The following is a 16,707-nucleotide window of genomic DNA, read 5'->3' as shown; positions in this document are numbered from 1 at the left end:
TGCTCCTTTTACCATTCAGCTCCAAAATTCATGCTAAATGTTGATTATGTTGCACGAAGGCACATCTTCACCTTTTCCCCATTAAGTGCAGTGTTTTCTTCTCCGAATTCAGTCTTTAATTTGAATCTTCACTGTTGGAATGTAGGAAGCATAGGAATCAATTTGTGCACAGCAAGCTCTCACAAGCAATAATGTTATAATGACTGAATAATCTGTTCTTAAGCTCTTGATTGAGCAAGAAATATTGCCCAGGATGTCAAGGTGAATTCCACTTCTCTGCTTCGAAATCATGCTCTCAAATCTTTTACATTCATCCGGCAGAGAGCATGGGGCCTTCATTTAACATTTCATCCAAACCGAAGCACTTCCATCAGGACTGGAATGGAATGCCAACAAAGACGTTATGTTCAAGTTGTTGGAGTGAGACTTGAACCATCAATTTTCTGACATGATATGAAATTGCTACACACCGAGACACAGCTTGCACTATTGCAGATAACTGCCCTATGCACTTGCCGTGTGATCTGGCCAAAGCATGATACAGTTTGATCATTTGTACTCCAATCTATTAGCCATGCGTTTCAACAGTCCAAATAAAAACCGAACAAACTGCCACTGCTGTAAATCAGAAACAAAAACAGAAATTGTTGGAAAAGCTCAGCAGGTCTGGCAGCATCTGTGGAGAGAAATCAGAGATAATATTTCATGTTGAGTGACCCTTCCTCAGAATAGTCCTCAGAAGTTTGAGGAAGGGTCACTCAACCTGAAAAGCTAACTCTGATTTCTGTCCACAGATGCTGCCAGATCTGCTGAGCTTTACCAGCAATTTCTGCTTTTGTTTCAGTTCAACATTCTGTTAGCTTTGTATATTATTATTCTGCATTGTCTGGACATGTTGAATGTTGGGTCGATTGAGCCTCCTAGTTCTCTTTCAATTCTCTCCTCAGACATTTCAGAACCAGTCACAAGGCATTCATGTTGCACATCTTTCTTTCCTGTGTGCAATGCTTTATACTTTATTAAATTCTGGTACACTGAAATACTTTGTTTAATTTGCTCTGTAGTTTCTGGGCTGTGTCCTTCAATTTTATTGACCCTTCTATTTTAGTATCATAAATATAGCTAATTTCCAATAAATCTCCCAATCAAAATCACTGATGAAAATTGGGAACTTCTCTTAATATCAACACTCCATTTTGTAGTCATCTTTCAGACCATACTGCTTCGTGGTCTTTTGATTGCACAGACTTTGATATGTGGCACCTTATCAAAGTCTTTCTGAGAGCAAGGCTTTTGTAGGGAGGGGTGATGAGTCTGCTGAAAGTCTTGTCAGTCCAGTAGGCAATTATATTTCAATGATCCATTTAAGATGGGTCTAAACAGGGTTGAGTACACTATCACATGTTAAGTCAAATATAGAAGACATTATTCATGGTCAATATCTACAATCCAATGAATTGCATTTAACACCAACAGTCTGGAATGTGAGGTCAATACCATTTTGTTCATTCAATTACCATTATTTCAGCTTCACTGAATCAGTTTTTCTACAATCAGGCCTGACCATGATCACTAGAATCAATTCATGTTATAAAAGAGCATCAAATGGACTTTTGGATCTAATTTATATTAATGGAAATAGTTATGGCCATCAATCCCTATCTGAGATGCTTAAGGCAGATTTATAGGACTATAAATTGGGCCACAATGTGCTGGTTTTCACATGCTAACAGTTCCACTCAGTTCCCAATAAGAACAACAGGAAGTACATTCACATTTCCAGCTGTAAGTGCGCCACCTGCCATATTGACAAAGGAATAGTATCTGCCGTGCAATGCTCCCACCTGAAGCACGTCCTTTTCAAACTGCAAGACAGGTCCTCTGAAACAGTTCCAGCTTTACCATAGTTCAGATTTTGTTTTTGCCAATTACTGCTTCTTCAGCAGTTTATCATTGAAAGCATTACGCAAAGGCACACTGTTGTTGCTGCTTTCTAGTTCTCACGACAATTATGCCTACATCTTTTCTGAGATTACTAACTGTGCTACTTTCTTTGCCAAGCTATCTCTAAATTCAAGCAGTTTTTGAGTTGTCAGCCTGCATGCATTAGGGTTAATGTTGCTGAATTTAATTTCCCTTATATAGATATGAGAGTCTGGTCCTCTCTTTCTGGTCTGGATTCAAATCAAGATCAAAGAGGCTTAATTACCTAATCCTAAAAAGATCTTGATGCTTTGACTTGGTCTTTGTGCATCCCCTGAGTCTATACTTATAATTATGAGCTTGATGAACACTTCAAACGGTTATAGTCTCTACTGTGTTATCTGATAATTCATTTTACTGTTTCTGACATCAGAGGAAAATGACATTTGGTTCTGTTAGATTCTGACATACATTAACTTCTTGAAAGGTTTACTCCTCTCTACGAAGTTGTTGTGCCAAGTGTGAACGGATTTCATCATAATGTTTATATGTGGTAATTTGAGCTAAGATCACAATAATCTTGGGTACAGTTTTTGATGCATTGGGTCGAACTCCCTGCACAGTGGTGTTCTGATAAAACATGAAGATGTACAATTATTTATGCAGTGAGTCTACAGCCTCAGCTACAATTACTTGACTTTATAACTAAGGAAGCAATGGAGTCGGTCTTTGAGGCCTCTGACTGGCTACATCAAGTGCAGCACAGAAGGATACCTTATGGTATACCTTAGAACAGATCGCTAGCCCAAACTGTTGCCCAAAAGAAATGGGGCAGTCTACAAAGGGTCTGAATAGCAAGAAGGGGGAATGAGAAAGGGATTGACTGGAATGGATACCATAGTTCAACAGTTGAGTTGTCCAGTCATTAATCACTGTTGACATGACAGGAATTATACACGCCTATCATTATAGTTGAATGTAAAATTGAACTAGAAGACAACAAACCTGTTGAAATTCATTTTGAACAGCCAAACATTCAGTGTTAACCTTCACTCGTGGATCAGCACCTATTAAAATAATAAACAACACATTACAAGCAGATTATACAAAAGCAACTTAGATCTCCTGATCAGACAAAATAAAACCCTAAAAAAAACGATTCAAACAAACAAAATAAGTTTTCAAAATTATGGTAAGGACACAGAAAGTATGGAGTGAACATTCAATAGAGATTCTGGGAGATGCCTTGCGGAGATGTTGAGTTACTCAGTCTCCATATAAACTTATTGAAAAGTAATGAAGAACATTTCATATTGGATTCCAGGCCAAACATGCAATAGGTGTCCTGGAACATCAGTTAATGGTGTTATGGAGATATGTGAATTTTACAGCACAGAAACAGGCCCTTCAGCCCACACAGTCTGTGCTGCACGTGAGCCTCATTCACTCTATTTCATGTCACCACTCAGCATACTAGAACCATAGAGTCATAGAAGATGGAAACAGACCCTTCGATCCAATGAAACTCAACCCACCTGCCTGCATTTGGCCCATATCCCTCCAAACCTTTTCTATTCATGTACTTATCCAAATGTCTCTTAAATGTTGTAACTGTACTGCACCCACCACTTCCTCAGGCAGTTCATTCCACACACTAACTACTCTGTATAAAAAAAAGTTCTCCCTCATGTCCTTTGTAAATCTTTCTCCTCTCATCTCAAGAATATGCCCCCTAGTTTTGAACTCCCCCACTTTAGGGAAAAGGCCTTTCCTATTTACCTTATCTATGCCCTTCATGATTTTATAAACCTCTATAAGGTCACCCCTCAACCTCCTACACACCAGTGAAAAAGGTCCTAGCCTATCCAGCCTATTTTTATAACTCAGACCCACCATTCCCGGCAACATCCTGGCAAATCTCTTCTGAATCTTCTCCAGTTTAATAATTGGGCAACCAAAACTGCACACAGTACTCCAAAAGAGACCTCACCAAAGTCCTGTACAACCTCAACCTAACTCCTATACTCAAAGGTCTGAGCAATGAAAGCAAGCATGCTAAACATCTTCTTAGCTACCCTGACTACCTGTCTTGCAAATTTCAAAAGAGTCATGTACCTGAACCCCTAGGCCTCCCTGTTCCCAGGGCCCTATCATTAACTGTTTACATCCTGCCCTTGGTTGTTTTACCAAAATGCAATACCTTGCGTTTATCCAAATTAAACTCCATCTGCCACTCCTAAGCCCATTGACCCAAATGATCAAGATCCCTTTGTAATCTCAGATAATCTTCTTCACTGTTCACTATGCCATCAATTTTGATTTCACCCGCAAACTTACTAACCAGGCCTCCTATGTTTCATCTAAATCATTTATATAAATGACACACAAAAGTGGATACAGTACTGATCCCTGTGGAACACTACTGATTACAGGCCTCCAGTCCGAAAAACAACCCTCCACTACCACCCTCCTACCGTAAAGCTAATTTTGTATCCAATTGGCAAGCTCACCCTAAATCCCATGTGATCTAACTTTACTAATTAGTCCACTGTGTGAAACCTCACCAAAGGCTTTACTAAAGTCCAAGAAAATAACGTCTACTGTTCTGCCCTCATTAATCTTTTTGGTTACTTCCTCAAAAAACTCAATCAAGTTTGTGAGACACGATTTACCTCACACAAAACCATGCTGACTATCCCGAATCATTCCTTGCCTCTCCAAATGCGTGTCAATCCTAACTTTCAGAATCACCTCCAACAACTTACCCACCACTGATGTCAGGCTCACGGGCTTAGTTCCCAGGCTTCTCTTCACAGCCCTTCTTAAATAAAGGCACAACATCAGCCAGCTCCAATCCTCTGGCAGGTCACCCGTGGTTATAGATGATACAAATATTTCTGTTAGGGGCCTCACAATTTCCTCCCTAACTTCCCAGGATATCCTGCAATACACTTGATCACATCCCGGAGATTCATCCACCTTTTTGTTTTCTAAGACCTCGAGTCTTCCTCTTCTATAATGTGAACTGTTTTCAAAACAGTAATATTTATTTCCCTGAGTTCTCCAGCCTCCATTTCTTTCTCCAGTGAAAACTGAAGCAAAATGTTCATTTAATATCTCCCGAGGTTCAACAGAATGACGACCTCATCGATCTATAAGAGACCCTACTCTCTCCTTAGTTGCTAATCCCCTACTCCTTCTTTCCTTACCCATTTAGTTATCTTCCCCCATACCCATCTTTGGGATTTGCTTCAGCTGTTCCATGTGGTAACAGGGTTCCACATTCCAGTCACTCTCAAGGTAAAGATGTTTCTCTGGAATTCCTTATGGATCTATTAGTGCCCATCTTATATTGATAACCTGTAATTATGACTCCCCTATAAGTGGAAATATCTTCTGAACATTCACCCTATGACACTTTTCTTCACAATTTAGAATATTTCCCCCCAGCTCAATGTTTTCTTCTCTAACATAAAGGGCCTCTGCCTGCTCAATCTTTTCCAATAGCTCAAATCTCTCAAGTTCTCGTGTGGCCATGCAAATCTTTTCATAATTTCTCCAGTGCTTCTATATTGTTTTGGTGAAATAGAGACCAGAAACATAATAGTAGGAGTTTCAGTTACAATACGTTTGGTTAAGGCAGGTCAGGTTATCATTATATTTTAAACACAAATAAGCCCAAGATACTTAACCTCATATTCAAAGACAGTTTAGGAAATGCATACTTGTAAGGTTGCCTTTGATTCTTAAATAATACTAATGGACTGTAAGGTTAAAAAAAAGCATGAAATTGTGGAAAAATCCATATTCTACATACAATTGCTTAATTTCTTCAAAGGTTTTAATTTAAGTACATTAGGACAAGTAAGTTAAGAAAGCATCGCACTTTAATAAATTGTGCTTTATTATCATTGTTACCAAACAACATAAGAGAGGATATATATCAGTGAGTAAGTATCATTCACATGAATATGAACCTATGAACTAGAAGCAGAAATGGACCACTTGGCCCCTCAAACCTGTGGTAGGATTCAGTAAGATCATGGCTGATCTGATTACTCAACATTTCTGTCTATCCCTGTTAAGCTTTCAGCCCCTTGGTTACCTACAGTCTATCAACCCATCCCTGCCTGAAAAACCTGGGTGGTGCAGTGGGTCAGTGGTTAGCACTGCTGCTTCACAGTGCCAGAGACCCAGGTTTAATTCCAGCCTCTAGCTACTGTCTGTGTGTATATTCACCCTGTGTCTGCATGGGTTTCCTCCGGGTGTTCTGGTTTCCTCCCATAGTCTAAAGCCATGTAGGTTAGGTGGATTGGCCATGCTAAATTACCCATAGAGTCCAGGGATGTGTAGGTTAGGTGGATTAGCCATAGGAAATGCAAGGTTGCAGGGATAGGATAGGGGAATGGGTATGGACGGGATAGTCTTCAGAGGGATGGTGAGGACGCGACCACACTTTAGGGATTCTACAACTCTACTTCCATCGCCTTTTGAGAAAGAATGTTCTGAAGACACATGACCCCCTGTGAGAGAAAAAAAAATGTCCTCATCTGTCTTAACTGGGGGAGCTCCGAAATAGTTGGGCCAAGGGCACTACCCTGAGGAATTCCTAGAGTGATGTTCTGCAATCTCCAATCACCACAACAATCTTCCAATTTTGGCACAAGCCCCAAATATTAATAAGAGGGTCTTTGCCAGTTCACTGTGTGCATTGTTGCTGTTGCCTTAGCCTAGGTTGGTGGTCCATCTAGTTTAATTCTTTTGTTATTCATTGTAGCAATTAGACACAATTACTAGGCCATTTCAGAGTTAACCGTATTTGATCAAACTGGTTAAGAACAAAAAATCTCTTCTTTTGGCTGAACTGGGTGACCGCTTATTTTAAAACCATAACCCCTAATTCTAGATTCTCCCACAGGAGGATACATTCCGTCCTTTCAGAACTCGCTTTGATTCTTTTATGATTCAACTTGTCATCTAGGCATAAAACTTTGTGTAGTGAATTGGTCATCATAAAAACACTAATATTTCACAGCCAAGTACATTAAGATGATGTGGATTCTGAAGAAGGGTCACTAGACCCTTAACGTTAACTCTGCCTTCTTTCCACAGATGCTGCCAGACCTGCTGAGCTTTTCCAGAAATTTCTCTTTTCATTTCTGATTTCCAGCATCCGCAGTTCTTTCAGTCTTCTTTTGGGCTCTATAAGGAATGTATGATCAGCAACAGCAGTTTATGGCCTAGTTGAAGAACTATCCAGGGCCTCTACACAAAGACCTGTTGCTGAAAATTACATGAATTGTATTCAACAGTGATGTTACTCTGCTGTCAAATGTTGACTGGTTTCACATCTTAAATTACAAAATACCTCATTGTCCATAAGCATTGATAAAGCAGTAAAAATCCATTATGTACAGCAGATGTCTCCTAAATATTTTATAAAACCATTGCTCAATCTCTGTGGAACTGTCTGCCTTACTCAGACATTAACATAGCTGAGATGTTCCAACTTTTTGCAAAAGTCTATTAGACAGGGTTCCCTCAGCATCTATTGCAAATGTTGCTGCTATCCATTAGGAAAGCCCCACGCCAAATAGACTGTTTTAGCAAGACTTTTACTGTTCAATTGGAAACATCTTCTTGTGATAAGTTGCACTGCAGGAGTTTGAAAACCCCTTCCATGTTACAGACTGTTGTGAGCAAGTCAACAACTATGGGAAATCTGCCACATGATTTTGTAAAAGGAAATGTTTTATGTGTGAACAATGGGTGAAATTATTCTTCATTAAGGAAACCAATATATGAAGTAAAGCTTTGAAAGTATGACATACACATTTTAACGAATTAAAGATATTGATTTTCTAGCACCAACAATCCTCCTGCAATTTGCTGTTTGCTTTTCTGAATATGTTGATTCATGTTGAGTATGATTCTTCCACAGGTACTGATCATCCACAAGCATCTCACTTAAGTGAGCATTCTTCACGTATCAGTCTAGGGTTGGCATCAGCTGATCATATTTCAAAGGTATAACAGGCAAAGCCAAACTTGCCCAAAACTGATGCCCCCTATACGCAGTTTCCAAGAGAGTTGGCGATGAGCTATAAGGTTTTGGCCCAGTTTCCCTCTCCTCAGCTCAGGGATGTCAGGGCTAATTGTAGTCTCTCCACCATCCTCCTTATTGATGGGTTAAGTCAGCACAAGCCAAAACTGAAACCAGGGACCTGTCCAATCAGGTTTTCAATAGGGAGGTATTTTTGCCGTGTAAACAAGTCCTCAGGAAGAAATAAAACAAAGGCTTGGATCCAGGATCCAGTCAGTCTGAATGATGAGTCCCAAGTTTTCCATTTTTGAACCACATTTTGAATGTTTTAGAATTGATATCTCATATTGCACCTACATCTTTCCCTTTTTAATTTTATTCCAGCCATCAATCTTCACATTGCCACATCTCCAGATTTGGAAGGTGATAGCCAGCCACATTCTCAAGCCTCTGCATTCTATTTAGTGAAGGGGCTCCCGCTGTATTCTTAGGTGAGATGTTCAGGGATTTTTACCCAGCAACAATAGAGTAACAGCAATTTGTTTCCAAATCAGAATGGTGTACAACATGGAGAAGAACCTGCAGTTAGTGCATCTACTGCCCTTAGACTTCCAGGCTATAAAGGGTTTTTGTGGTGCTGTTGATAATCCCTTTGCAAGACACTGCAATGTACTTTATTGATGGTACACACTTTAGCCACTGTGTGCCGATGATAGCAGTTGAATGTTTAAGGTGGGATTTGGGGGTTCGGATCATAAAGGTTGCTTTGGGCTAAATGGTATAAAGTTTCACGAATACGTTTGCCCCCTGCAATCATCCAAGCAAACGGAACATATTCTAACACACTCCTTTTGGATGGTGGAAAGTGGTAGGGATTTAGAAGGTGGATAGCTCATTACAGAATAACCAACATTGGACCTGTTCTTGAGGCCACAATTTAAGTAGCTGATTAGTGTTCCATAATAGTGATTCCCAGAATGTCAACAGTGAGGGATTTAGTGGTGACAATGTCATCGAATGTCAAGGAGAGGTGTTTCAACTCTCTGGCTAAAGGTAATTTTTATTTGATACTTGTGTGACAGCAATGTTTCTCGCCAGTTCTCAGCCTAAGCCTGAATGTTGTCCAGGTCTTGCCATGCTGTCAGTGACTGCTTCAGTATCTAAGGATTTGTACATGGAGGTGAACTCAGTGCAATTGTCAGCGAACATCCTCATTTCTCACCTAATGATAGAGGGATGGTCATTGATGAAGCAGCTGGAGATGACTGAACCTAGACACTATCCTGAGGAACTCCTGATAAACCTCTAGGGCTCCAAAATCTAAAGGCACATTCCTTTTTACAAGGTGTTGCTGCGATTGACTACAATTGCCCTAGAATTCCTTGATTTCACATGCGTCTAACCTTGATGGTAAAGGCAGTCACCTTTAGCTTTGGAATATAGTTCTTTTCCATCTTTGGATCAAGGGTGTAATGAAATCTGAAGTCTCCTTGCCATGGTTGAACTTGGTGGCTTGCTTATTAGTAAATAAGTGCTACTTAATAACACTGTTAATAATGCCTTCTATCACTTTACTGATGGTTCATTCAGTGGTCAACAGCACATGACATATATATTAGTTAAATACCTACTTATGGTTACATTAAATGCTTTAAACCTTCCATCTAAAGTATTGATTATGCTCTTGTGAAAATGATGGATGCATCTTTAGCTGCAAAACCAATACTGTTTCAGAAGATACTGAAGGGAAATACTTCATATCTACACCTGTCTAAAAAAGAGAGACACCTGACCTTCTCTTTTGAATTAAATGGAGTTAAATAGTTAAACTAAATTATCAACCTTTTCCTTTAGCCATGCTTTTCTCAGACACTGAAAGGATTTTGTTTCTGGTCTTCACTAATTAGTTAGGCACCAGGCTTTGTGATATTTACTATGCAGCACGATGCTCGACACAGACAGCAATAAAAGTGAAAGCAGCTCCAAACCTAACATCAAATATAAACCAACCTCAAACATCGTAAATATTTTATAGCCCAAAAAGATGCAAACTCAAAAGAGCGAAACAAACATCATTGAACAGACACATTAAATCAAATTTCACAACAGTCTGAGAACTCCACATTGTTTGATAGCATTGTCTTCTGCAGTGTTCTATTGCTGGAATACCAGATGACTTCACTGATTGCTTGTTAGGGAAAATGGAGCTCAGCATATTTACTGTTAAAGGATTTAATCTTTGTTTCTAAGGAGAAATTAGTGCCCAAATATATAATCCTGCCTTAGTAGCCCAGTAAACATTTTAACAAATAAAATGTTCTAACACATTAGGCAGAATGCTCCCAGCCACTGAATGACATGGGCATTTGTGAGAAAGTTGGGTCAATCACATGAGGAGGAGATTCCTGATGTCAAGAGCAAAATGTCCTATTTTTCAAACATGTTAAATGGTGAGATGAGGTTCTCGTTAATGAGCAGTGAGGTGACTATTTGCATGTATTAGCATGCATTAACATTCCCATTATTACATCAACACAGCTCATTAATATTCAGTTTCCTATTGTCCCACGACTACATAGAAACTGGACAACCAATCCAAAGTGGAAGTCAGAACAAGCTCTCCTCCAGCCCTCCAACTTGGGCATTAGTCACTTACATCTCAGAGCGCACTCCTGAGGGAGTGTTTGTAATCACTTCCTAAGGAGTGATTACAAACACTCCCTCATCCATCAGGACTTCCAGGTCCCTATCTTCAGAGGGGGCTGGCAATTTCGCTCTGTTTGACATATCTGCACCAATGGACAGGAACCATCTAGGACACCTGTGGACTGGCAGCACTTGACCAGGTCAATGGCTTGATGTTAAAATGGTGCCAACATCCAGAATCCCAAAGTGCTGGCAGTGGCCAATACTCCCTCCTGTGGTGAGTGAGAGAATATGACATGCTGGGTGCCAAAGAGTCTTGGTACATGGGGAATGAGGTAAGTTTGGGAAGATAGCGTGTGTAAACTTGTGAGGGTTCAGAGAGGGAAACCCTCCTGGAAACCTTCCAAAAATGACCCATAGCCGAGTTGTGGTAAAATTCAGCCCATTGTTATTTTTACATTTCCCAGGTAGATATCACTGAACATGCGAAAACTTGGGCATTAGAGGCTGTTTAACTAATAAAATCAACTGTTCAGGTGGGGTGACCATAACCTCCACTGCACTTGAGGTACAAGAAGATTCTACAATTGAAGGTTTTGAGTGTACCAGCAGAATCTGAGTAGAAAAAATGCCAGGGCTTTAGTAAGATTAGATACAGGATTTCAAATTGTCTGTGAATCTCAACAGGAAGGGAGGTGCAGGAACAATACTACTTGAAAGTATAATTACTGCTTATGTGGAACACTTCCAAACACAAACATTTTCATAACAGTGTGGAGGTGGGACCAGGGGCAGGATCTGATCACCAAGCAGTGTGCCAGCTTCTTGACAGGGTCCTGCCTCCCTGGTGGAGGATTCTGTTGGAGCTGCCAATGTCAGTAGCAGAAGCCCACCTGAAGTGGTGGTGCATCGCTGGTGAATGCAAACAATATGACTGAGTGCCTAGAATGACATTAGAAAGGGAAGGCAGGAGAAACTTGCAGGATCCATGCACCAGTATGGGGGGGTTGGGGGGGGGGGGATGCAGTGATAGAGGCAAGAGCAACTCCTCACCAGGAAGGAGGAGTGGGAGGAAAAGAGAGCCTGCATTGGCACACAATTGCCAATGGAGTACACCCCTAGTGTACTCCCTCAAAGGTTTCTTGTATGGTGCTGCACTCTTCATGACATGGTTCTCTACAGAAAGGTGGACTTTACACAAACAAAGGAGGAGGAAGCTCCAGCCCCAGAAACTGGAGATCGTTCAGTCCTTTCTCTTGGATGGATATCCTTCTCATCACCATCAGTGTTATAAGCCATCCAGACAATCTCAGGGGCCTCCTCCTCGTTACATGTCAGCCTAGTGAATTGTGCACCCCACGATCAATATGACCCCCTTTTCATGTGCTGTGTGCTCTCTAGTCCTGTATGATCAACAGCATGGCATCAGAAAATCATGGGACCACCTGTTTACAGATGCCAGACCTCCTGCAATTTCGCTGCTTGGTGCCATTCCAGGGGACTGTGACATCCACAACCACAGCTAATTCTATCGAATTAGATAAATCTATCTAATTCCTACCTCCTTACAGCTTCCACCTCCCTTAATTGGATAGCAAATGCACCATCAGACCACTAACTGGATGTCCTCTGAAGCTGTGTTAACTGCTGATATGGAGTGGAGTAGGGACTCAGAAATGAACATTGTGCCATAAGTTCCTCTGAGGTTAGATTGTTTGAATGACTGTGCCGTAATTTGCTGTAACAGCACCAGGAACACCATACTCCACTGGTGAGAATGACCCTTGATCACTCAGTCGGGATAATACTATGCGATGCAAGTCACTAAAAATATGAACTGATAACGACCGTAAAAGACACGGACCTGAGTGAAAAAGGCAAGCTTCTTAACAAGTCACATTGTGAAAAAAGCAGCAACTGAACAAAGAAGGAACTGTAAGATCATGAGGATAAATTTAATGTCAACTCAGTAACAGAAAGGAAAAGGAAGGGAACAAAAGACAGACTGGAATAAGAGACAAAGCAGGAAAGAGAAAGGTAAAGTAGAAGTTTTAATTTTAAATTTTGCACTTTCAAGAACTTCAACAATTCAAATCTGAAAGAGCTATGACACTATAATTGTAATGGTTAATTTTCACTGCTAGGTAATTGGCAGGAATTAACATTGTTGAAAGGGTACAAAGACTAAAACGGCCAAGGCTATTGACAACATAAATGTAGCAACATCTCATCAATGAATGCATGTACAAAAGTCAGGAAGTTGGCTTGATGCCAGTGTTATAAAGCTAACAGTGAATTGGTGCAACTCAGGCAGCAAGCTTTGGATTTCCAAATTTAACCATAGCTTTGCCATCACCTGCAGCTGCAATAACATTTGCATTTAAACATCAGAAAGTATCATTCGCATTGACTTTGCCAGCAAATTATGGTCCATTATTTTCTTGTACTCTCTTCAGCCAAAACTCTCAATTACCCACTTCTCGTGCACCAAACAAACATCAACTAGAATGTGAATTTCCAGCAAAACTGAAGATACTGGGATTTTCGATTTCAAGATCCTCAATGTAAGTTAAGTGTGCTACAAAAGTAAAACACTGCAGATGTTGGAAACCTGAAATAAAAACAATATGTTGGAAATAATCAGCAGCTCAGGCAGTATCTGTGGAGAACAATGGAGAATGTTTGAGGTTGATGACTTATCACCAGATCTGTCTTTACCTTGTGTATGGTATTGTTTCTGTGTGCTGCTTTGGGAGGTTTTCTGTATCAAATATACTATGAAAATAAATGCAAGTTGTAAATACTTCACAAGAGAAAATTGATTACCCTTTATAAATTGTGCCCTCTAAGATTTGTATCGGTTTCTGTAACTCTAGGATCTATACCAATTAGCTTTGTTATACTGACTCCAAATGATACATATTGATGGCTATTTATTTGCAAATATGAAAACATGTGTCAATTTGTATTATTCAATAAAATTCTTAGCTTACTTTACATCAGGTACGTTTCTATCTTGTTGCTTAACCTTGCACCATTCTAATAATGCTGAACAAAAAAAGGTTTGTAAATCCAGTTGTGTATCTAATATTGAAAGCAATTAACCACAGTATAATTCAGTTTTAATTCATTTCGAAATCTTGAATATTGTGATGGATCCTGAGTTTAACTGCTTACCCAAAATCCTATCTATTTCCAAGACCATTTGCTTGCAGCTCTGCAACACTGACCACCATTTCCTTCCTTCAGTCCCTCAGGGGCTGAAGTTATTATCCATGCTTTTCTCACCTTCAGACTCAATTGTTCCATATCTGTTAAATGAACAGCACAAATTCTAGCTAGAATATTTGAACATGCTCCATTGGACAGCACCGAATTAATTAAGGATGCATCATTAGCAAAATAAATCACATTTATTTGTTTATAATACGCAATGCGACTGGGATGACACAGCAACAGCACCAATCCTCTCTGGTTAAGGGCAATTAAGGGAAAAGAGATTGGAAGTCAACCCGACCTTTAATCAGTGTGATATCAAGGAATGGTTACAGCACAAAAACAGGCCATTCAGCCCATCATGTGATGTGGGTACTAACTCAACAATGAAGCCTGCAGGATTCCAGGTGTGAGAAAAGGAAATGATCTATTATAATTCTGGAATGATGTGTTTGAAATGTTTTTGTTCACTTTGGTTCTAGAAGAAGCAATAAATTTCATAACCACCTATACAGTACTGAGCAAAAGTAAACAGGCAAATCAGCAAGTAGTCCAACAGAACAATCAGAAAGAAGATTCTCATTCTTGCATTTCAAGCAGGAAATTTTTATGTTTGCTAAGGCACAGCAACTACTTCCAGATACAGCCAACTTTTCATTCTAATTACAAGGATCTTATAAGTAAGAAGCACCTGGTGTCTGGCTGAAAACTGTTAATCAGGTACAGAACTATTCATTGACTTTCCTAATGTATAATTAATATTGAAAATTGAATATTACCTTTAACAGTGATGCAGCAACGAATAACTACATATGAATATGAATATATACAATATTATAAAAACAATTATAATCATTTAATTGCACCAAGGTCACCACGTTTGCTTTTGGGGACAATATAGTAACTTGAAATGGCCAAGTATGTGCATCCCAAAGGATTTTCCCAGAGAGCTCACACTCAATACAGAGAAGATACCCATTTGTTAACGCTCCCATCTTGCTCATTTAAGATCAGTTTAGTGCATACATTTATTCAATGCCTCCATCATGTGACATGAGTGTGGGATGTCTCAACACAAGAACTAGGAACAAGTGTAGACAATCCAGCCCCACAAGCCTGCTCTGCCATTTAATATGATCATGGCTGGTCTCATCTTGACCTCAGCTGCACTTTCCTATCTACTGTCCATAATCCTTCAACCTATTACTAATCAAAAATCTATCTATCGCCTCATTAAATTTCTTCAGTGTCTGAGCATCCACCAAACTCTGGGGCAGTGAATTCCATAGATCTGAAGAAGGGACTGGACATGAGACATTAACTCTGCTTTCTCTCCACAAATGCTGCCAGACCTGCTGAGTTTCTCCAGCTATTTCTGATTTGGAGCACAGATTCATGAAAAGGTAATTTCTCCTTATCTCTGTTTTAAATCTGGGTAGACAAACAGGAAGCTGGAAGAACACAGCAAGCCAGGCAGCATCTGGAGGAAGGGAGCAGTCAACGTTTCGGGTATTACCTGTCTTCGGGACTCGTCTGTTTAAATCTGTTATCTCTTATCCTAGAATTATGACCACACATTCCAGATTGCTCCGCAAAGGGAAATCTGGAGGTAGGAAGCTCAAGTTTTACGGCTCTCACCTCAAGGCTGCAAGGGTGTGTGTGATCATTTTGCTGCCATTGTTCAATGCTTTGGCCTCAATTGGTCCCAGGCTGTTGTAGCTGTTGTGTTCCATCAGCAATAGGGAATAAGCAAGACCCTTGAAATGTATGCCTGTGATATTCTGGACAGACTAATGCTGCTACTACATATGAAATAGGCAACAGCTAAGCTCCTGCTCTCCAATCTATAGGAGCTCAAGGTAAAAACTCAGTTACCAACATCAATTTCAGTGTCTTATTTTTCACGTATCTACCAGTACAGAACGAAAACTGAGTCAGCCAACTGAGAATTACATTTGATTTGCCTGTTATCATTATAAATATCTTGGGCAATTTGGCTGCCACTTAACAATAAGCCAATAATAACTGAACAAAAAATTGTGACGTTTAGACCTTCAGCAATGTTTCTGGTCTGTTCTGAAGATGGATGAAAGGTTTGTTGAAATCAAACGTTTCACTTTTTGGAAGGGGCAGAGGGTTAGAAAAATGTCCTAAAGGATGAAAGGGGAGGGAACAAAGTAAAATAATTAATTCCAAAAAAAAAGATTCATTGAAAGAACTACCCAGCAAACACAACTACAGTACCTGCGTACTCAGAAATCTAATCAACATTAGCGTCCTAAAAGTGAACATGATCACACATAAATTAGATAATTATTAACATTCGATATGTGTACTCTGTACAAGAAAGGTGGGTTATGAAAATTGTCTTTTATTCCAGGGTACACCCATAAAATATGTGAAAAGGATGGGGTCATTAAAAAGTAACGATAAACGCATCATACTTCACGCCAGTTAATGAAACCATGACTGTACCTGATTCTAAGGTGCAGAGCAATCGAGGTGCAGACCGTGAAATGCACTTCCTTTTCTGCAGAACATTGCTGAGGACACTGCCGAGGCTGCGGTTCCTTTTTCTAAGGCACCTTCCAGCATGTCTGGCTGAATTCAGATTTACTACAGGGATTTGATCCTGGTTCATGTAGGACCAATTTGCAGGTAACACGAAAGGGGAAAAATCTACTCTTTCAAAAGAATGTAAAATAAGCCGCAGAGACACCGATGCAAGTTTCAGATGTTTAAACGTCTTGTTTTTTTTTTGTTTTGCAGTGACTGATATTTTCCCCCCTAATCTGCACAGCTAGAAACAAGCAATTCTACAACAGTCTGCTCTACACAGCACACTCCAACAGCGATATACCTCAGACAGCACAGTCAGG

The 16,707-nt window shown here is 39.9% G+C and overlaps 1 protein-coding gene across 1 annotated transcript in view; it reads right to left on the bottom strand.

The window, feature by feature from the left end:
* Nucleotides 1-16,469, bottom strand: part of LOC109926780 (TBC1 domain family member 30-like) — a 72,078-nt gene extending 55,609 nt beyond the window's left edge. The window contains exons 1-3 of the mRNA XM_048611857.1: nucleotides 16,304-16,469; nucleotides 2,925-2,990; nucleotides 2,698-2,759 (exon numbers count right to left, since the gene is read on the bottom strand). Coding sequence (XP_048467814.1) covers nucleotides 2,698-2,759; nucleotides 2,925-2,990; nucleotides 16,304-16,469 — 294 coding nt within the window. The remainder of the gene's footprint in view (nucleotides 1-2,697; nucleotides 2,760-2,924; nucleotides 2,991-16,303) is intronic.
* Between the last annotated feature and the right edge of the window lie 238 nt (nucleotides 16,470-16,707).

The sequence above is a fragment of the Rhincodon typus genome, chromosome 25 (assembly GCF_021869965.1).
Source record: "Rhincodon typus isolate 14 chromosome 25, sRhiTyp1.1, whole genome shotgun sequence".
Taxonomy (NCBI): domain Eukaryota; kingdom Metazoa; phylum Chordata; class Chondrichthyes; order Orectolobiformes; family Rhincodontidae; genus Rhincodon; species Rhincodon typus.
This window is presented reverse-complemented; position numbering and strand designations above follow the sequence as displayed.